The following is a 21,959-nucleotide window of genomic DNA, read 5'->3' as shown; positions in this document are numbered from 1 at the left end:
AACCGACAGACAACCGTCGCTGTCATTCAATTGCAATGCATGCAGGTCAGCCAGCAGCTTCAACCGGTCCCAAGTGCAGCCACGTACTAGTCCGTGAAATCTAAGGCAGCATCTCATGCACTGCGCCCCGCCCTTTTTTTTTTACTAGGGAAGCATGGGGGAAGCATACCAGGGAAGCATTTTTTTGACTAGGGAGGGAGGGGGAGCGCACTCACAGGAGCTTCCGCCCGAGGAAGCTGATGAGGAGGAGGCAGAGGAGGTGCCGTTGTTGAGGGCTACCGGCTGGGGCGCCATCATCATGAGGCAAGTCGTGGCTGATGAGGTGCTGCCTTCCAGGGCGGCCGGCGACGTCGACGTGTTGGTGCCTTCGTCGGCTGTGCGCCGGAAGAACGAGTGCTGGAGCGCGTGGTGCGGCGTAATGCGCCCCTGCACGCAGCACACACGCACACAATTCCCCCGTCAGGAACAATCCCCAAAACATCCCCAACTGCACTGACAGCCTGGCGTTGCAACTGAGAAAAAAGCCAACAGCACAAAGAGAACAAAAGTAAACCAGATTTAGGGCAAATCCCCCAGGTGGAGTAAGCTTCTGCGATGGAAAATGACATCGACCTTGTAGAAAAAAAGTGAAGCCACTGAGAGGAGAAAAATTGCGTAAATTGGGTGAAATATCAAACCCAAACCCTCCAGAAAGTGAGGCTAGCACCGATATCCAATACTGCAACAGCTCGATGTCTCTAGCTAGCTAAAGCTAACCTAATGAATGAGTGGTGGCTTTCAACTTGCGAATTGCAGAAGTAGCAATTAGATGAGTAGCGAAGTTTCTTTGTCCAAGTATATTAACAAGTAGCAAAGTATGCTTGTGATGCAAACATGAGCATGTGTCAGCCTGCCTGATGCTCCGCTTTGAGCTTTACGTACAATGGGTGTGAAGTTGCTTGGCACTTAGTCAGGCTCAACGTTACACTTATTCAGTCATGTCTACATATAGGCCTGGCAACGCAAGTTAGCCAAGGCTGTCAATCGCAGTAATGGAGAGAGAAAAAACGCACGCAAAGGGGAAAGGAGGACAATGGCTATGAGCAGAAAGGTGATTTCAGCCCGCACCACACCAAGCTTCCCACTCGGGCAGCTGCCTCACCCAGTGGCGCAGCGATCACCAGAGGTTCACAATGCCACGATGGCCCCCACAATATTGGCACGCCCGCTCGACAATTAAGCGCTAATGTTTTCCCCTTCACAACACATAAGGAGTGCTCAGATGCTCGTGCAATTCGTTGTTGTTGTTTTCCTCCTCCTGCCTCGAGAAGCCGGCCACCAGGAGCGAGCTGGGCCGGCTGCCCCTCACTCTGTGCCCCCCCTGCTCACCTTGGGGCTGCCCCTCACTCTGTGCCCCCCCTGCTCACCTTGGGGTCGTAGTCGAGCATGCGCAGCACCAGGTCGCGGAACTTGAGGTAGTCAGCCACCGAGTGCCCCGGCTCGGCCAGCCGCCGACCCCCGGGGCCCCCCGTCTCCACGCCCAGCACTTCGTGCAGACGCCGCGTCCCGGGGGCTCGGTACTGCTGCAACCAATGCACCACACCACGAGGGCCAATCAGGAAGAGCCAAGGGCCCCGCCGCTTTGCACCAGGCTGCTCGGCAGACTAGCCTACTCCCAAGTTTCTCACAAATCCGAGCTTCTTATGCAAGGCTTGGTTGCTTCACGGCAGGCCCACGCTAGTATTTAGGTGTGGCACCGTTCAACACACAACTTTCAATGCAAAACTGCCAGCGAACTGTGCACACCAAACGTCACCACACAGCTGTCTAAATCCCCAACAAAAGCTCGCACAGAATCGGATTCTGAATCATTCCCCTGTGAATCATAACCCACAGAAAAGCAGGAGGAGGGTGGGCCAGTGCCAACACACCTTCTTGCCGTCCTTCGTCTTCTTGAGCACATAGCTGCCGTCAGGAAGCTTTTCGAAGTACTTGCGAGCCTTGTGGGCCTTGTCCAGCAGGGACTTGGGGGGCAGCCCAAGCACTTCCACAATTTTGTTCATCTGGTCCACCTGCGATAACATCCATTACAATACAGCGTTAGGAGGAGTTCATCCGCGATGCCCTGGCCAGAAGTGGTACATCGCTACTGGCCAACAACACACATGGCTAACAAGTGCTGATGAACCACCACAACAAATGCACCCAGGAAGGAAAATGCACTTTCAATTTTTAACCCATGATTTCTGCCTGTATTTTAAAAACAAAAAAGAACCTTACTAGAATTGTGTTTTAAATTTTGCATGGAACTGCTAAATTAGTTCAGACAAAAGAGCCTCATTCTCAGCTTGTGCAACTTCCCTTTTGTGTGTGTGACACTCTGGCTTGGGCTACCTTTGAGAAATTTTTGCATCAGGCATGCAGCAAAACTGCCTTTACAACCCCATCTCCACCTGAGCACTGGAGCAGACTGGAGATCCCCTTTGAAACACGCAGCTCCCTTTACCAGTGAAGTGAGGTCAGAATGTTCCAATGTATCTGCCCGCAAACTTGTTGAAGACATTTCAGTTATGCCTACTTAACCATTTACCGCAGTAAAAGAGCGTTTAGTTAAAACGTACAGTTGTTTCTAAATGCATGCTGTAGTGGAAACGCAGCACAGGGGCCGCATTGCATCCAGTCTGCTCTGTGCTCTGCCTCAATACACCAGTGCAAGGACTGACTCGGTCATCGTGATGGGTCGAATCATTTCCTGGCTAGAAACTCACCCCAACATCTGGTCTCTTTTTACCTTCTTGTAGAAAACAGTTCAGAACAGCTTGTGAACAGTCCATAACTACTCTCGCAACAGACATCCCACAGGCACACAAACAAAAGAAAGACACAGAGCTGCTCTTCTGAGAAATCCAAAATGATAAATTAAGAGAAACTTCTCAGTGGCAGCTATACATGTACCAAACCAACTTATTGTCGTTAGCCAATCGGATTGGTGATGTTGACTAATCTCATAGGCTCCCGGCTGCCAGAGGCCTCGGCTGGCACCTACCCCTGCTATATAGACAAACCTCATTGGCCAACATTTCCTTCCTTTGGTTTCTAGCTGTTAGGCACCAAACGGTGGTATCCCCCTCCCACCCCCCTCCCACCCAAGAGAAGCGAAGAGGCTAATTCTGTTTCCCAACTCAACGGACCTCGTTGGCGCCGCTGAAGAGGGGCTCGCCCGTGTGCATCTCGACGAGGATGCAGCCCAGGCTCCACATGTCGATGGCCATGTCGTAGGGGATGCCCAGCAGGACCTCGGGGGAGCGGTAGAAGCGGCTCTGGATGTACTGGTAGATGCGCTGCCCCAGCTGGCACGAGCTGCCAAAGTCCACCACCTTGATGGCGCTCCGCTTGGGGTTGCACAGCAGGATGTTCTCGGGCTTGAGGTCGCAGTGGATGATGCTCAGCTCGGGGTGCGAGAGGAACACCAGCGCCGTGCACATCTGCTGGGCGAACTTGCGCGTCAGGTTGAGCGACACGCCGCTGAAGTTGGTGTTGCGCAGCAGGTCGTACAGGTTGTACGAGAGCAGCTCGAAGACGAGGCACAGGTGGTTGCGCCACATGAAGTGGCCCTTGAGCCGCACGATCTTGTCCTTGCCCAGCTGGCAGCAGGTGCCGTTGCTCTCGTGGCCGTTCATCATCTCGAGCAGCTTGACCTCGATCTGGGCCTGGTTCAGGAAGGGCTTCTTGTTCTTGATGATCTTGATGGCCACGAAGCACTTCTCCTCCCGGTCGTACGCCTTCACCACCTGGCCGAAGGAGCCCTTGCCGATGAGCGAGTCGATCTCGTAGCGGTCCAGGAAGCGCTCCCCGTTGCGGATGATGTAGTCGTGGTTGTCATCGTCGTAGCCCTCGTTGTACAGCTTGCGCTCCTTCTTGTTGTGGCTCTGGTCGTCGCCCTGGGGCTGCTGCGCTCGCCGCTTCTTCTTGGCATAGTACACCTGCAAGGGGAGGGAAGGCGCTCGCTCACGGCAACAAGGCACCGCCGCTTGTCTGCGGGGATTTCAAAACAACGATGCCAGGGTTCACATACCTCGTTGATGTGCTTGTAGGTCTTGATGAGGTCGACGCTGAGCTTGCGCATGGGCGCCTGGCCGGGGTCCCTGAACTTGAAGGGCAAGTTCTGAGGGTCCGTGGTCATGGCTGCCAGCAGGTCCTGGGTCACGAGCCGCCCGTACGTGGCATTGCCCGCCTTGGAGTTGGCCCCGCCCCCCGTCACCACGGCCCCCTGCTGCTGCTGCTGCTGCTGCTCGCCTGCACGCACACGGGGGGAAAGGAGAGTTGCAGCGGCCACTCCCGCTCAGTTGAACCTGGCAAAGTTACCAATGGCCCCTAACCACTTCAACGACTTTAAGACAGGCTGGGGAAGAGTAGCTTGGACTGGCTGGTTCACTGATGGAATTAAACAGGCAGGAAGAAGACGTAGTACTACGCTTTGTAGTGCTGGCAATAACACACAAGATGCAACGCTGCGCTTGTGTACTCTCGAAAGCATCAACAAGTCCCACGTATACACCAACCAGCCAACATGACATTGGGTTTATTAGGTATGACGACTCTAACTTGTTGAAATGGCTTCAAGACGACTAGCAAGTGTCCCACATTGCAACAAGTTAGGGCACTGGCATACCCAAAGTGTGAACGACAGCTGGCAGCACTGATGCTGATGATCAGTGTTGCTTATTTATTTTTCCCATTTATCAGCAGTACACCATTCATTTCCCCACGACTCCGCTGCATCCAGTGAACCAAAGGACTTGTTTCATATTTCACGCAATGACCTCAAAACATGAGCACAGCAACAATGGGCATTAATGCTGCACACAGGTCACTACCTACCATTATTACACCTAAGCCGCCACTATCTCCGACAACACTAAACAGCCGGGTCAAATATTGCAAAGGACTGTTCGGGAAACTCTGCACCTCTTGCTTACGCCATTCCACTCATGGGGCGAAAAGAACGCCTATGCCGCCTTATGCAAGTCGGATCAGTGTAATGGCGCTAATTAGGAGAGCAAACAAGCCCCATTACAAGCCCTTCCTCTTTCCCTCAGCACAACTAACACATAAACAAGCTGATTAACGTGGCCTTCTCTCATGTTGGTTGCCCGGCAGACGGCTTTCGGCTCGCCGCAATAAAACCGAATCCCCTCAGTTATGCGGGGTTCCTTGCGCGGAGTGCGCCCCCTCGCGCCATGGCAACAGCCGCGGCGACCAACAACCACGGCGGCGTCCCATTGGAGCGCGCAGGTGAAACACGAGGTCCCGGTGGCGGCGGCCTTCGAGGGCTTGCGTGTCCCGCGGTGGGGACGGCGACATCGCGAGGCAAGGAGGAAAGCGTGGAGCCTAATTTTAAAACGGGCCAACTAGCCGCCCGTCCAACAACAGACAGGAAAGGGGGAGGAAGGACAAACAACAAAGAGGGGAGGGAGGAGTTCGTCTGGCCGCCGCCGCCGCCGCCGGCCCCATCAAAGTTCACCGCTCGCCAGCTTGCATCGCAGCGCGCGCGTCGTCCCCGCTAGCGAGAGCTTCCGCGCTGCTGCTGCTTGCCGCGGTTCCGTAGAAGCCCTCCGCGTTTTCTCCCCTGCCGGTAGACAACGCGCGGCCGCCTGGCCATGAGACGAGGAAGAGTTGGCATGCGGCGGACGACGCAAACATTGCACCGTCGGACATGACGATTGTCCTTCGAGCCGCAACATGGGCCTCGGAGGCGAGCTGTTTGCTTCGAGCGGAGAGCAGCGTATCAAGGCCCCCGCAACATCATCGGCGGAATCTGGGTCACGTTTTATGCGGCTCCGCGTGACTGTGCCGAGGCAAAAACAGTATGACTAAGGCAGCCGTGACATCCCAGTCGCGTCGTGCCGCATGACCACGGGTTTCCGCGACTGCTGGCTATTCTGCGCTCGCTTATCACCGCTTTTTTTAAATGCAAAATTTGTGGGTCGGTCATGCGATCGGGGAGGCTCAAGCCGCGTGACCTCATTGGACACGAAGCCGCTTTCGCGCAGCGGCGACCGCACCTATGCACAGGCGAGCGGTAGAGAAGACGACGTCTCCGACGCTTTCGGCCAGGCGGTTGGTGGCGGTTGCGGAGAAGGGATCGTTGTCCCCGCGCATGGCTGGGCCGCCCAGTGGTAGCCAGCACTTTGAGGCCGCAGCCGTACGTCGCACAAACGCCACTGGTTGCTGTTGCTGCTGCTGGCGGTGGGCCACCGTGTCTGCTACCACGTGCCGTTGCGGGCACAAGAGCGCCAGTCACGGTCAACTGCGGCGGTGGTCTCAACGCGAACAGCAGGCATCCCGGTCCAGGTCAAAACACTGCCTCTTCGCTTCCGACGCACTCTGCATTGCGTCATTTGCTCAGCCGCCACGCGCGAAGGAGCCGCTCTTCTCCGCACCAACGAGGAGCGGCAGCGACATCGCTGGCAACACCCTGCCATTGCAGAACGGTTTGCTGAAGGGGCAGTCGGTACATTGTACTACGAAGAAAAACGGCGCAAAAGACAAGACAATGCCCGCGGTTTGTGGTTCTTTACTTCGTCCTGTTTTTTGAGCTGTTTTTCTTCGTAGTACTCTTCCTTTGCTGTGCAGTGAGGACGTCGTCCTGGTCAAGCTGCCGATGCGCTGGCAAGTTTGGACGTCCCGCGACCGAGACTGTCGCGCGCTTGGTTTGGTGGGCGCTTGAATTCTGCGGGCTGATTCGGACGTGCCCCGACAACTGTGATGGCCGGCCAGAGCAGGCGCGCGGAGGCGGTCGACCCCCTCTCGCTCGGCAACCAGCGGCGGTCATCGATCGCGAGCCCGTCTGGCCCCCGGCCACCTTCCATATCGGCTCGCGTCTCACTCGGCGGTCGACCAGCCTCCCGTTCTATACGGCGAGATGCGCAATACTGTTACGTAGCTTGCCGTAACTACCGCTGTTACGGCTCAGTATAGAAAAAAGCACCTGCATGACACCCCAGGGATCACTCGAGTTATGTCCCAGCGGGTGATTTCAAGCAGAAGACCCGCAGGCGCGGAATGGCGCGTTGAGGGCCCATGTTTTGGTGCTAACATACGAAGTACGCCACAAGTCCTTCGTGCGAAACCGGCGGAAACACGCACACCGACGGGGTGTGCGCGAATCAACGAAACGCAGGCGTGACACATATCAAAGTTAAACCGCCGCCAGAGCGCCCCTTTACTTCGACCTTTCGGGCAAAGCGCCTAGTAGGGCCATTACAGCTAGTGCTGCCAAGTCGGCGGAGGATCAGTGCTCTATGCGATGGAGCGGTCACCACCGACACCATATGTACACCACGCAGCTACATACCACCGCCTATCTCCAGCTGCAACGGAAACGACAATCGCCCTCGCAGAGCGCCCAGCAACCTCCGACTGTCTATCACTCATCACCGACTCGCAACAGGCGTGCCCGAGATACTTTCTCGGAGGAATTGCCCTACGTTACACTTTTTCCCAATCACCTACTCCGGTACCCCCATCTCTCTCTCTCTCTTCCTCTGACCCCAACATCCCGAGATCTTCGAACATGGCAAGACCTTCGAAACCTCCCTGCCGGCGCCAATGAAACGCTTCTCCGCATTGTTAACACCTCTTGGGAACTAGTAGTGGACGAATGCTTGAAACGCATTGTTAACACCTCTTGGGAACTAGTGGACGAATGCTTGAAACCGACCGCAATTAATCCAATCCCCGAACACGGAAAAGATTTAAGAAAAACCGAGAACTTTCGGCAGATAACCCTCACGCTTACCATCTGTAAGCTTATTGAGAGGCTCATCAACAACCGGCTCCAATGCCATTTGGAGAAACCAGCCTGGTTACATGCGTCGCAGAATGGTTTCCGAACTAACCTGGGCTCTGAGACGACTACCTTTGGCTTCTATGCCGGGTGACTAATAGGAGGTCCCGAAAGCATTTACCAGACTACCTGATCAGCGCTTGCTGTGGATATTCCGAAAGCTTTTGATAGCGTAAATACAAAATCCCAAAAGAGCTCGTCTCGCCCTCACCTCATCTCCCTTCACCCTCTGAGCAGAGGGATTTCGCGCTGGACTTGCAGGACCAGCGAAGCCAACGGGCCACCCGGTGGATAAGGAGGCCCCACACAGCTGCTCTTAATCGAGAGCTCATTAAATAAGCATAATTATCCCTCCTCCATGCTATATAGTTGGTTGCACTAGCGCAAGAGGCATATCAACTCGCCGCTTGGGCTCACGGCGTTGGAAGCTCGAACGGTGGTGCGGCATTATCTTAGATAACAGCACGATACTTGAACAGCTTTCTTGATACGCGTTGTATTTCTTCCACGCCGTCAAATTACTCCCCGCCATCTGCTCAGTAGACGCTTTGATTCCCTTTGGCCGCGCGAAGGTCTGCTTCCGACAGCCCCAAAAAAGTTTCCACTGGCCTCAGTTTCAGTGGCCCTGCAGAAGCGGCGGAGGCGTGTCAATCATGCAGGCGTCGCCCCGTGCTGCCAGATTTCATATCGTATCCCGGGAGCGCGATTTTCGTCATGACTTGTTTTTCTTTGGGCGCGGCCAACAACCAACGACGCAAAGTCGGCGACGGGGGAATCCCCGATGCTGAAACTCTGGCGTCGACAGCCGACGTGTCCCGAGCTTCGGAAAGGGCGAGGCAAGGGCGCGAAATTGACGGTGCCTCGAATTCAGGGCCGAGGACCGTACTCTCGTTCGCTCTCTCTCTCGGCGTCCAGTCGTTGTTCCATCCCCAGCGCTCCTCCCACCGATCGGGGAGGACGGAGGAAACGATCTCTCCAAAACTAGTGCCTGCAGAAGGGTGACGTATCTTTAAGGTCACATCCCGCCCACGATACTTCCCACCCTCCAGATACTTCCAAGACTCAGTAACCTCTTCCTAGCAACTGTGGAGAGTTCGCAAAATGTAAAACGAGAGCCACGAAAAGCCAAAAGTGTGTGTGCGCGCGTGGTTGATCGCGGAGGCCGTTTTATGCGTGCGTGTGCTGGATCACGGGGCACTGCGAGCGTCAGTCCTCCGCAGTCGCCACGACACGTTCGCCAAAGCGGCTTACCCGTGCTTCCGCACGTAGAACAGAACTGCAACAGACCGTCCCTTAATTTTCAGTACATTCCCTCTCCCCCCCCCCCCCCTCATCAGCTCAAAGGTTGCGCATCAACTCATCACCCCTCATCAACTCATCAAAGGTGGCACATCAACTATGACTGCACAGCGACAAGATAAAACGCTGGATCCATTCCTGGTGTCTTTCCAACTCGCCCAAAATGCCATACTTCTGAAAGTAAAACACCACAGCCATGCCTCAGACGGGAGGCGGTGGATTTGATTGATTGTTTGATCATTGATTGCTAGTGGTATCTCCTTTGAAACGGGGTGATGACGTGTCATCAATTAAAAACTAATATATCTGTTTTATACTATTCGTTACTAGCGCTGCTCGAGGGAAAGCACCAAATACTTCTTTTTTTTTTTCCTGTTGCAGGTGGTAGCTGCCCTAGGCATTATTCCCCTCTGCTTTTCGTCCACCAGCATTCTAATTTTCTTTTAGTCGTCTCGACAGACTTGAAGTTCACTCCCTCTGTTCTACTCTTAAATCCTAGGGCTTCTGGAAGCCGAATATTTTGGATGGATGCACTCACATTCTAAAACTATGCGCCGCATAAGGTTGTTTACTTTTTGCAGACCACGCATACCACATCTGTATACTTCCCCACAAAGCTCTTAGTTCTCAAGCAACCAGCTCTAGCATCAAAAAGCGAAGCACCGCCCTTAAAATTATCTTCGAAATTTTCCCTTCTGATGTTCAATTTCTCTTCCCTGTACATCTCCGGCGACATTTTAGCTTCCATTTCTTCTCTGCATTTATTCTTTTCTATCTGCCTTGCCTCCTTTTGGTTACCTTGGCTGTTTTGGATTCTCCACTGTTGTTTCCGTATTTCATCGTTAGCCTTCTAGTCTTCCTTAACCACTGCGTGTCCACGTTTTTCATGTATAGGTACCTAAAAACTTTGGATTATAGGTATATAGGTACCTGATAGGTACCTAAAACCATGTATAGGTTCCATGCATAGGTACCTAAAAACTTACGTGAGTGTTCCCTGTCGTGCGCGTGCGTGCCACTACCGCTACAGTGTAACGGAGAGAGCCACTAGAAGAAGCAAGGCATCCGGATGGAGTGATGAGGAGGAGAACGGGAAGGGCAGCGGATGCACTCAGTGGCCGCCGCCGTCTACCCAGAGCGGAAACCGCGGCGCCCGACGCTGTTTGTGTGTAGCGCAGGCGGGCCCGAAACGAGACCAGGCGCTACTATAATTAAGCCGCCAGACGATACGCTAGAATATCGCTCGCGCAGGAACACGGGTGTATCCGCAGCACCGCGCGCCGAGGAGGCACAGACGGCGGCAATCGTACACTGGCGAGCGCACTTCCCTGGTCGTTTCCATTTGCCCGTGCATAGTATAACGCGCATGAAGAAAAGGAAATGCACGGCTGATCCTAATTTCAAATAGGTCCCAGAATGCGAATTCGTGCGCATATATAAATTTCCAACGCATCTGCTGTCGCCTCGAAGCCCTACAGCTCGCGAGGCCCCGTAATGAACATCAAATTTTCATTCGTTATAGGGCTTGAGCCGCACTCCTCCGCCGACCCCTTTCAAGCTTGTGTAATAAAGATCTCCTTTGCTCCCTCCGACAGGACACTTTGCCTCTCATCTAAACCCCGAAGCTCATACGTAACTCGCCTCCCCCTTTCAAAGCAGCCAGTCCGAGGAGCTCTCCGTTCAGAGCGGAAACAAAGATCAAAATTAAAATGCGTATACCTGTTTAAGCAACGACACGACACTGGGGGGATCAAACGTACAGGAGCGGCAACACTGTGTTATTGGTGTTAAAACTGCAGCTTCCGCAGCCGTTTAAAACTCCACAGTGAACCGGTAACAAGTTAAAGGAGCCGTGAAGACAAAACACAACTAATTTGAAGGAACTAGGCTTCAGTGCCTCACAAAGCTCCATTGCAGCCACGAAAGACGTTTTTAAACCGAAAAGAAAACGCAAGAATATTAAAAAACTTCTAAATTTCGCGCTACACCCGCCGCGGTGGCTCAGTGGCTAAGGCGTTGCGCTGCTGAGCACGAGGTCGCGGGTTCGATTCCCGGCCGCGGCGGCCGCTTTTCTGATGGAGGCGAAAAGCAAAAACGCCCGTGTGTACGAGATTTCGGCGCACGATAAAGATCCCCAGGTGGTCAAAATTAATCCGGAGCCCTCCACTACGGCGCGCCCCATCGCCTGCGTTGCGTCGGCGCGTTAAACCCTACAATCAATCAAATTTCGCGCTACAGTGACGTGTTATAGGCAGGAGTGACGTCACATGGTCCAGCACTAAAAAAAAAAAAAAAAACATGTCACCGGCACGCTAGCATTCAACTGGTGCGATCACACTGAACTAGAGGCCCCATTACAATCGCCCAGCATTGGCTTAAGTCGGGGGTCGCCAATCGCACAACTAAGAGTGTGACGTCACGGAAACGTTGCCGGAAAGTGGCTAGGCAGTCGCTGCTGCACCGCATGTTTTCCTTAACATCTCCATTACTTGTTCGCAGTTTGCGATAAAACTGGTAGCGTTGTCCCCGGGACAGATCAGTCTTTCTTTCTAACGAGCCAAACTTGTATTTTGCTTTCAGGGCCCCTTTAACGAAACTCAACCTGATCATATATAGCCGTCTGAGCGGCCAACTGCAGTGCATGCGATTTTTCAGTTATGACAACTGCGCATTAGGCAAAGAGCTACACGTGAGGCATTCGAGAGAAAGATCATTTTGCCGCAAACCCTACTCCGCTGACAAACCACGAAGCAAAGAAATCCGGACAAACCTGTGAGCCTCGCACAGTTGTACGTAACGCATTACAAGTAATCGATTACTTGTAATCAATTATATTTCCTCGTAATTTTGTTAATATAATCGATTAGTTTTTCGAAGCGGTAACGTTCGGGGTAATTAAATTGCATTTTTTTGTAAATGATTACAGGCAATCAATTACTTTTTTTTTTCCCAAAAAAATTAAGTTGTAACCAGTCTTCTATGGCAGTTCTCGTACCGAGAAGTATGAGACCGCTGTTCAGACAGCTCCCGTCCTGTCAGATGTCGTCGCTGCTCACCTTCCCCCTCGGGGCCGGATTAACAAAGGAATGTATCGTACTAGCGAACATTAAACAGACACAAAGGGAAAGAGGCGACGAAACACACGCTAGACAGTTCTCCTTTTTCTAGATGTCAGTTGTCCTAATTTCTAGTACAATGGACCCTGTTAACCTGTTTCAATATGGTAACCCTTCCGTCACTCACATCAACCTCATCTAGCGTGTGTTTCGTCGGTTCTTTCCCTTTGTCTTTGTTTGATGTTCGCTAGTGCGCTGATTTCCTTAGTTAGTAACCAACTCGCCCAACTCACCCCCTTAGTTGCCCGGATTAACAGTGCTGGGGGGGGCCGGTTCAAGGAAACAATCGTTGATCAAAGCGTACTCTTAATCAATTTTTGAGCTTGCTGAATGATCGTTCGCCAGCGCACTTTCTGACCATCAAGCACAAAGAAACCTAACAGCAACATGGGCACCTCGGTATGAACTTTCCAAGTTTTTCCGCGAATTAGAAGCTTCAGCAGGTCTGCCACAGAATGGCAGCTTTCGTTGCTCGCAAATGAAATAAACTGTTCAAGCTCATCGGGAAATGTACGAGCCAGATCAGAAGGATACTTTTCACGAGGTACATTGCCTGCAGACGCCTCTGCGCTGAGGAAAAGCAGCTTTAATCTGTAATAACAACAAACTTCAGTGCAAGCGCGCAAGCGAGCTGTGAGAGCATGCAGGATATTGTTAAATCACGAAGAAGGCTTCACTACGGAACTTAGCAGAAGGATATTGCGACTCTGGCATGCTCCTGCCTTCAGTGCTGTCGTATAATGTCGGTTGTTTTCGCTTTCTCGGGGTGCTTGCTTTGTACGAAGCATTGTCGACGCTTCCTCCGCAAGCTTTTCAATTTCATCAAACTTATATTTTAAGCAGTATACACAATTACACAACGATTTCATCAGGCTTACGATAGCATTCAGTGACAGTGTTCGGCTCTCAAGTGCCTTGCTGATGGCGCTAAAGCGCTCTATCCGAAACCCAAGGCATCAATCAGCGCGGTTTCAAACGTCGTTGCCTTCAGCACAGAGTTTGCCTCGTGCTTCATTTCCGCTCGTTCATCGTGACCTTTGGATAGTTCCATCAAGGCGTCTTTGATTTCTTTCGAACCTACCACGAGAGCACCAGTTGCATCCTCTCGCACTGACCCACTGCGTGTCTGAGACTTGGGATTACCGCGGTCGTGTTTTGCTTCGAGTGAGCCTAGTGCTACAACCCAGCGATGAGTAGAGGCAGCAGAGAAAATGTATATACGCTGTATACGCCCAAAAAACTACCGGCTTGCCTTCAACAATATACAGCATGCCTCAGACTGAAGACCTGTGAGCTGACTTCAGGATTATGCACACTGTGCAATGAACAGCCGTTTCGAAGTATTTGCTATTGAAATGGACAATTTATGTTTAAATAAAAAAATTAGTAGGAGGCTTAAACTTCTTCAAACCAAACCAAGAAGACTGCTTTTTTTTCTTTTCTTTTTTTCAAGCCCTCGGGAAGAGAGAGAGGGGGGGGGGGGGGGGGCAATACCCGGAGGGCTCAGTTTATTTGAACCCTTTGAACCATGGATAATCCATTTATGCTCCCATTGCACCCAACTCGGCAGCTTCAACACTGGCGGGTCCAGCTACCTCGACCCCTCACGCGCATACATGAGCTCCATTCAAAGAGTCGAGGCGAGGGGGCCGGGGGATTGCCGGAGAAGGGGCTACCACCGTATTTTTACGATTCTAGCGCGCTCCTTCTTTTTCTAAACGCTAGCATTAAAATTTGTGTGCGCGTTACAATCGGGCTCAAAACCGAAACGGGTTTTAAATCGGCCAGCAACGTTGCCATAGGCACGAGGTCCTCCCAAACTCCAACTCAATACAATACAAGAATCCGTCAATATCACGTGAGTGAATTTCGGCGCACTAATTCCTGAATGACGCATCTTGGTCAGCTGTTAAACATTTTTCTACTACTGCAATTAGCCCGTCACACGTAGAATTATGAAGTTCAAGACACTTGAAATCGCAAACAGCTTCAATGTTCCCCGCCATAGTTTTATTTACTGCAGGAGCTGGATAAGCAAGATTACGGGGCACAATTTATATTTGGCTGCCACAGTTGCACGCGCAAAATAAAATCTCCTTCTTCTAGGTAAGTAGTGTCATGTATTTTACACCTGCGCGGTAAAACCGACGTCCAATTATTTTTTTCGGATTTTCCTGCGCGAACCTACCCGCGCGGTACAATTGGTGGCGCGTTATAATCGTGCAAATGCGGTATTCAGCTCCCCACCGCCCTTCGACTCAGCCCGACGAGCGCGTCAACCCACCCCCTGCCTGCGAGTCGAACGGACTCGCCACGACGGCTTTTCGACTCACCGCGTCCGCTTATACATGAGTGCGTCGAGTCCAAAAAACCTGTTTATTTCCACTCAACGACAACGCGCCCTCGTCGGGTCAATGTAAACGGGGCTATGGAAGCACGGCGCAACTACGAGTTGGTTCGCAAGGTGTTCTTACGTTATAATACCGCCCGTCCCTCCGGCCCATGCATTCACAGAGTGTTCAGTGTAGCAGCTGACCTCTAACAAGAAAACATGGAAGAATCAGCGACGAAAACTCTGAAAAACAACTCCTGTTGAAAGTTAACTACGTGTAACACTATATTACAGAAGCCACAGGTACGCCTCACAGCCTCAACGCAAGCATCCACCCTTCTCTCTACTATGCAAGCCACAATAGTTCGTTGTAGTTTGCGTGAACTTGCGTTATTGCCTTACGGCAATAAAGGTTTGAAGGGAAGAAACGCAAAAGTAATTGATTACATTTCTGTAATTGCTCGGTTACTTTTCTGGGGCCGTAACTAACCACTGTAATCAATTACATTTTAAAGGAAGTAATTGTAATCGGTTACTTATTTTCTGTAACGTGTACAAGTCTGTAGCCACGTAGCACTGCATCGCTGCAGTCCTTGGGAGTACTTTAAGGGATTCCCACTTTCTTTCGTCAGTACTCACAATGTGTGCGTGCGACCGGACACGGTGACAGGCATATTCTTAAGCGCACGCACACACGCACACTAGTCAGCTGCCCGTAAATTACCAAGGTGAGAAAGCACCACCATCACTGGATCATCATCACGAATTGTCACACGAGTCATCACTACGCTGCAGCTCATCAGATCGTTAGCACATATCCGGCGCTCCTCAGCATAGCCACCGTGCTACCCCTAACTTTCCAACGTAAGTGAGCTAGGAGCCTCCGTAGATACCGCCGCCCATAATTTCGTACCTCACGGCGAGGCTACAACGACGTGGAGCCACGTACGCATCACAGTCGAAGATGTAATCCTCTACGTCCTAAACACGGCAAAGAAGGTTCTCGGCAGCATTCAATGCTTCTTCTGTCCTCTAGCGCTGCGCCTCCAGCCGCAGGGTACACACATCGAGCGTGATAGATGCACGCATCGCATTATTTGAGAGAAGCGGGCCCCATTTGCGGCACAAAGGTCAGGCACAGTATGATGCCTTGAGAAAGATTTCCGCGCCTCGACGTAACTACATCCGAAACTAACATCAAGAACAACGGAATTGGAATGTCATGGCTCAGCCAACGCGTGGGAGCTAGCACGACTACGTGTGTAAACGTTTAGCGAGCGATATATCTGACCACGTGACTTCAGCTCGGCAATCGGAACTCGTGCCTTACGGCCATACTCAATTCATAAATCTGCTACTGCTCGACACCTGCTAATAGTACGAGAACTTGCTCAGGGGGCCACCAGCCGGCCCACCGCTTCCCAAACCGCCATCCGCTGAGCCCTCGACGCGTCGTCACACAACTGGCCCAAGTGCGCCCAAGGCGCGTCATGCCCACGTAGGCCAGGACCTGGCCGGCCGCCTGCTGGCCCTCACAGACAGCTCTGTTCTCCCTCGAAAGGGACGAGCATTAGCCGCCGACATCGACCTAGGAATGAGAGAAACAAGTTCACTGCTTCTTTCGTCCACAGCGACCAAGACTGCTCCTCCCGGAAAGGGAGCCACGAGACGGGCGGCGGCCACCCAGAGGCTTTGGAATCGACGGGCTATACACGGAGCATTCGCCCGAAGGCTGCGATGACCGAGGTTCACCTTCTCTAGCGCAAGCAGGGCAACGAAGAAACTCGGGCACCCTAACCGAGCACGGACGCAAGAAGTGCACGCCACTTCGATACCGCCAGTGATTCGATTCCACCAAGGACGTGATTCAATGAGTGCTGTCACGAAAGCAGCCGGACGTGGGAGCGGCCAAGAGGGCACTCCGCCTTCTGTCCACGCGAGGCACTTGCGAACACCTTGTGCTACTCCTAGGCCACTTTACGCTCACGACCACCTCGACAGTTCAGCCCCCGAGGTGTGGCAACAAACCAGAGACCCTTAGCGTGCTCTTCCGTGGCCAGGGAACATCCCGACAGCTCCGCTTTTGAGACGAGCCAATGATGGTCACCAGCGAGAGGACTAACACAGTGTCGCACGCGGGGGAGGAGTGCTACAAGGCCATTAGCTGCGTGTATCATTAAATAACGACAGCAGAAAAATCATGTTTCCCCAGTAAGGTATACAGAGAAACTTTGCGGAACTTCGCGGCTGCCCTTACCGCACGGCCACTTTGCAATCTCCCTGAAAGAACAAATAGGAGTAGACAAGGTAGTAGGAATATCGCCTAGAGTACGCTTACGGCATTCCGAAAGTTACACTTTCAATTTTATGTTGATTCTTTGGCCAGTTTCGCGTTTTCTTCGTTTTTTCATCCACCTCCCTCATTTCGCGTCCCCCAAAACGATATCCACTGGCATGATTTTACCCCTGAGACCTCTTGCACTGCAGGCTTTTGATTCCAACTGAACTGAGGCGCTGGACTATAGAAGCACGGCCTCTCCAAGAGTCAGAGGACCGCACCAGCTTATTTCCTTTTCATGAAAAGTTTTCGCCGCACTGCTCTCCCTAAACATTAGTTGCCTGTATCTCTACGTTATTTCTTCTAAGCATATCGCTGAGTAGAGCCCTTCATTTTCCTTACTTCTTCTCCCAACGTGTCCATGAAAGAAACTGGTGCAATCGAACGGGCAGGCAGAATTTGTGCTTCCTTTTTCGTTCCAAATATTAAGCCACGACCACTACGTCAAAAACCTTGTAGGACAGCGTGGAAGCCACGCCCTCTCCAAGCAGGAAACAGGCGGCGCGCCTGGAAATACTTTCTTGCGAGCACTGCTGGCGCCCCATCACAACTTGCTGGACAAAGAGAAACAAAGCATACAAGCTTTCGCTGGAGTTAGGCGCAAATGTTATCGTCACACTGTTCAGAGAAATCGGTCGCAATCTTCGGTGGTTCCGCTAGTGGCAAAATAATTCAAGATGCAGTTGCCCGCAGACGCCTTGAAAAGGGGCAGCCGGTGTGTCACCCCCACTATCAGGCCCCGCCCAGTCCAAGAGTCGAGGGAAATGCGGTGTGTGTGGAGGCTAGGGTGTGTAGCACCAAACGGCACAAAACTGGGGATTTGGCCCCAAGGTGCAGCCCCCTGTAAGGTAGGACCGCGCACTTGCCAGCAGAATCAAAAATCGCAAAGTATGGAAACAGAGAAATTAAAGCCGCCATACTAAAATATGAGATTAACTACAACGCAAGGAACTCCTACTGGGAGCACGGTCGGCGTTCACGGGTATAGTGAATGAACGGACCACTGAATGTCCCGCTTAAGTGTTTCAAATTACGCAGACGGGAGTGGGGGGACCTCTCCTAGTAAAGTGCTGCAGTGTTGATGCCTCGGGGGAAAGCTCAAGGAGCATCGAGATATGGACACAAAAAAACCGCGGGAAAATTTTAGAAAGGGGGCGGCAAAGCAAAGTTGCCACGGGACTGCGACGCCGAAAACAAACGCTGCCGTGCAGCTCGTATGGCCCCGGAGAGGCCACCGATTGCAAGGCCCGCGGACACCAGGCGAGATAAAAGGTTCCCGCAAGAGGAGGAGAGCCACAACAACGGCAGCAACCCTTCGGCGACGCCGTCGAGAGAGGGCAGCAGACGGGGGCTAGCGTCCACGCGGGCCGGTCCAGCGTCGAGCGGCGGATAGCAACAGCGCATATGTGCCGCGTCGGCCGCAGCGAACGGCGGCGGCGTCGAGGAGGCAAGAGGCGCGCCAGGAATGCCGTCCGACGGCCTCGCAAGGCCAGCGACCCCGGCGCCGGCACCTGAACGAAGACGACGCGCGCGCCTCGTGTGACACACGTGCGGCTTCTTCGCCCGCGCACGCCGGCCAACCGCCGCGGGAATGTGGCCCCGTGCAAAGCCTGCGCGAACCGCCTTGTGTCGTCGTCTTCCGTTGCGCGCGAATTCCTCGATTCCGCGCCCTTTTCCGCCATGAGCTGCTTCCGAGACTAATCGTCGGCGCGCTTTATCGTTCGCCACTGCCCCATAGCAACAGCCTGCCGCTAACTGCCCCGTAGCAACAGCGCCCAACGCCAAATCCGACCCGCACGAAAACGAAGGCGCCTTACCAGTGCAAAAGGCCATCGCGGTCCCACGCTTTCTTTTCCTTTCCAGGCTCCGCCTCCCTTTCAGGCCGCGCCTCAATCGGCCGAACCAACTGGCGAGCAAGTCATACGCGCTTGCAACGGCGGGCTTCACCCAACGGGGCCCGAAAACACGCTTCATGAACGCAACAACTAAAGTGCAAGATTTTCTTGTCTACGTTCAGCAGGAAGCTCGCACTCACTTTCGCTGAAAATTTTGTAACTCCTTCGCTCAACTTGCATCACTGCCACCATTTCGCGTTAGCCGCTTTTCTGATTGAGGCGAAAAGCGAAAATGCCCGGGTGTTCGAGATTTCGGAGCACGTTTAAAAGTCCCAGGTGGTCAAAAGTAATACGGAGCCCTCCAGTTCCGCGCGCCTCATTGCCTGTGTAGCGTCCGCGCGTTAAACCCAACAGTCAATCAATCAATTTAGCGTTTTGTGTGTGTGTGTGTGTGTGTGTGTGTGTGTGTGTGTGTGTGTGTGTGTGTGTGTGTGTGTGTGTGTGTGTGTGTGTGTGTGTGTGTGGATTCGTCCCTGCATCAACTTCGCCTCAAGAAGTGATGGGCGCGGCTCGTCAAAACGCGCGTGCATTCCGCCCGTTTGGCCCGTGCCGTCTCGGAGACGCAGCCCGTCGCTGCTGGAAAGGCAGCCCCAAGGATTTACTGAACAGCGCCATGCGACGCATTTCGCGATCACACATTCTACGTCGTTTTCTAACCGTCGCTTTCGATGCGTGCACAAAAACGTGCTGCGCAGCCACCGACTGCAACGTAATCGCCAACGCTGCCTGCCAGCGCAGCGCTACAAAAACGTTTGGGAAAGGAGGATAGCAAAGCGCTGATACCTACGCTCTTTTGGTGCGCGGTAACTCCGCCTAATACCGGTCGCATTTACGGAAATATCGAAGGAGCAGATAACTCGAAGCTCCACTGTACAGGGAGACCACGTGGTGTTCCGTGTTAACTTTGGACAAAAGTGGAAACGGAACTAATAATCGACGCTGGCTAAAGCGGTCATGAAGACAATTTGTTCACTTCGAGAGAACTAGCCCTCGGTAACTCACTCAGCTCCACTACAGCCACGAAACGCGTTCTCCTTTTAGGAGGGGGGAAAAAAACGAAAGGAATATTGAAAAAATTGCAAAGTTCGTACTGCAGACGGCATAATACGGGCCAGCACTAAAGACATAGTAATCAGTGTTGTTAACTCACTGCCCGTTAGCATCAAGCCATAGTGCCATCAAACAAAACTAGAGGCCCAACTACAATCTCCTAGTCACGCTTTTTACCAGCCGCGGTGGCTCAGTGGCTAAGGCGTTGCGCTGCTGAGCACGAGGTTGCGGGTTCGATTCACGGCCGCGGCGGCCGCTTTTCTGATGGAGGCGAAAAGCAAAAACGCCAAACGCCCGTGTGTACGAGATATCGGCGCACGTTAAAGATACCCAGGTGGTCAAAATTAAACCGGAGCCCTCCACTACGGCACGCCTCATCGGCTGCGTTGCGTCGGAGCGTTGAACCCCACAATCAATCAATTAGTCACGCGTTTTTGCGCTGTCTTATGTCGGCAAACAATATTCCGTGACGTCATATAAGAATTGGCGGAAAGTGGCCGTGAAATCGCCACCGTTCAATGCGTTTTTCTTAATACCTACATTATTTGCTTGCAGTTTGCGATGAGACTGGTATGGTTGTAATGAGGTCAACGCAGACTTTATTGTGAACCAAACTTGTATGTATTTTGTCTTCATAGATTGCTTTAAAGGGCGTTACGGAGACGTCGTCGTAAATGGCTACACAAGACCGCGTGCGCAGTGGGCACAAACGGAAACAGCTCGAATGCCAGTTTGGTTTGAAAGAATAATTATGAGTTTAACGTGCCCACGCTACACAGCCCATTAAGGCGCGATGCAATGGAGGGCTCCGGATCTATTCTGACCACCTGGAGATCTTTAACGTGCGGCGTTACATTCCCGTTACGGGTAGGTTAAAAGGAAACCACTGAGCTTCGATTTTCCTAGGCGCGCAGAGCAACGTTTCAAGTAACCGCGGGAGATGTTGGTAGGGAAGGGACAACAATGCCAGTAGCCACTAACCGGGGTAGTGGCGGCGCAAGGATTTCGCTACTCAATGATCTTTCCCTTAGCGAGGACGACGTCCTCACCGCGACGAAAATCCTCGATAAGTATCGTAACAACGCTTCGAGCCTCATAATAAACACGGAGCTGGAAAAGAAAGTTTTGGTTACGGATATGGCTGGTGAGAGGAAGGCGCTGCGCGAGACGGACGCATTCCCAGACCCCCCAAACGCCACACTTCTACGCATTATTCGATCCGCTTCAAAACGCCCGAGTGCGAACCGACAACGGCCCAACGAGGTCGTTTCCACAACACGCCTGGAAACGCGCCTTCAAACTGGACTCACAATAGGGCGGGGAATGATTTTTGAAGAAAAAAAGAAAGAAAGAAAAGCACTCTAAAGAAAGCAACCTCAACAAAAATTCCATCCACCATTTTACGGCGCTTACATTGTATCGATTCAGGCGGCCACTTTTTTTCCGCTCCACGCATATGCCCACCACCAACCGTTCAGCTGCAACACAGCAGTGGCCCCTGCAGAGCGCCCGTGGAGTCCGGAGAGGGCGGAGGGTGACGAAGGAAATACACAAGCCTGACAGTGCGTAACCAATCAGAACTCAACAGCTCCGCCAGAACAAGAACCCACGTAGTGCAGCGAAAGAAGAAAGAAAGAAAGGTGCGGAGAGCAGCTTCCGAGACGAGGGCACCCAGAAAGGAGAAACAACCAGCCCAAGGCGATGGAGGGGAGGGCAGCTCGGCAAGCGCCCTTGCGGCTGCGCGCAACCCTTTGAAGCCCACCGCGCGCTTATTTTCCAACTTCGCGCCGGCCCCGGAGCAGCAGCAGGTGCTCGCTGGCTCTTTCGTCAAACGCGGCACGCAAGGCCGATCAAGGAAGGAGCTCTCTCGGCCCCTCTTTACCCCGAACGCGGCGCCGCTAGACGAGGAGGGCGCAAAAGGCGCTCGCTGTTGTTGCGCCACTAGGAATGTCGACCCGCACAAGAGCGCTCCCTCCCTCCCTCCCTCAGGTGCCCTGTACTGTGCACGACTTCCTAGCGCCTTTGAGAAGAGAAAAGGGGCGGCCGCTTCCGCTGGTTTCCGGAATCTCAAAGAAGCCCGGAGAGACGAGCTCTCCACACA

General features: G+C 52.8%; 1 protein-coding gene across 4 annotated transcripts in view; it reads right to left on the bottom strand.

The window, feature by feature from the left end:
* The window catches only part of LOC144179148 (dual specificity tyrosine-phosphorylation-regulated kinase 1A-like), a 106,327-nt gene that overhangs the window by 5,119 nt on the left and 79,249 nt on the right, over positions 1 to 21,959 (bottom strand). For 3 of the 4 annotated variants that reach the window (XM_077707391.1, XM_077707392.1, XM_077707389.1), the window contains 5 exons: positions 4,055 to 4,275; positions 3,171 to 3,962; positions 1,911 to 2,051; positions 1,407 to 1,562; positions 216 to 426 (listed from right to left, as the gene is read on the bottom strand). In XM_077707391.1, coding sequence (XP_077563517.1) covers positions 216 to 426; positions 1,407 to 1,562; positions 1,911 to 2,051; positions 3,171 to 3,962; positions 4,055 to 4,275 — 1,521 coding nt within the window. The remainder of the gene's footprint in view (positions 1 to 215; positions 427 to 1,406; positions 1,563 to 1,910; positions 2,052 to 3,170; positions 3,963 to 4,054; positions 4,276 to 21,959) is intronic. The other variant, XM_077707390.1, reaches the window with a different exon arrangement.

This window comes from Haemaphysalis longicornis, unplaced genomic scaffold (assembly GCF_048455015.1).
Source record: "Haemaphysalis longicornis isolate Haplotype H1 unplaced genomic scaffold, Haemaphysalis longicornis Haplotype H1 scaffold_4, whole genome shotgun sequence".
In the NCBI taxonomy this organism is placed as follows: Eukaryota; Metazoa; Arthropoda; class Arachnida; order Ixodida; family Ixodidae; genus Haemaphysalis; species Haemaphysalis longicornis.
Note: the sequence above shows the minus strand (reverse complement) of the source record. Positions and strands in the feature narration are given on the sequence as shown.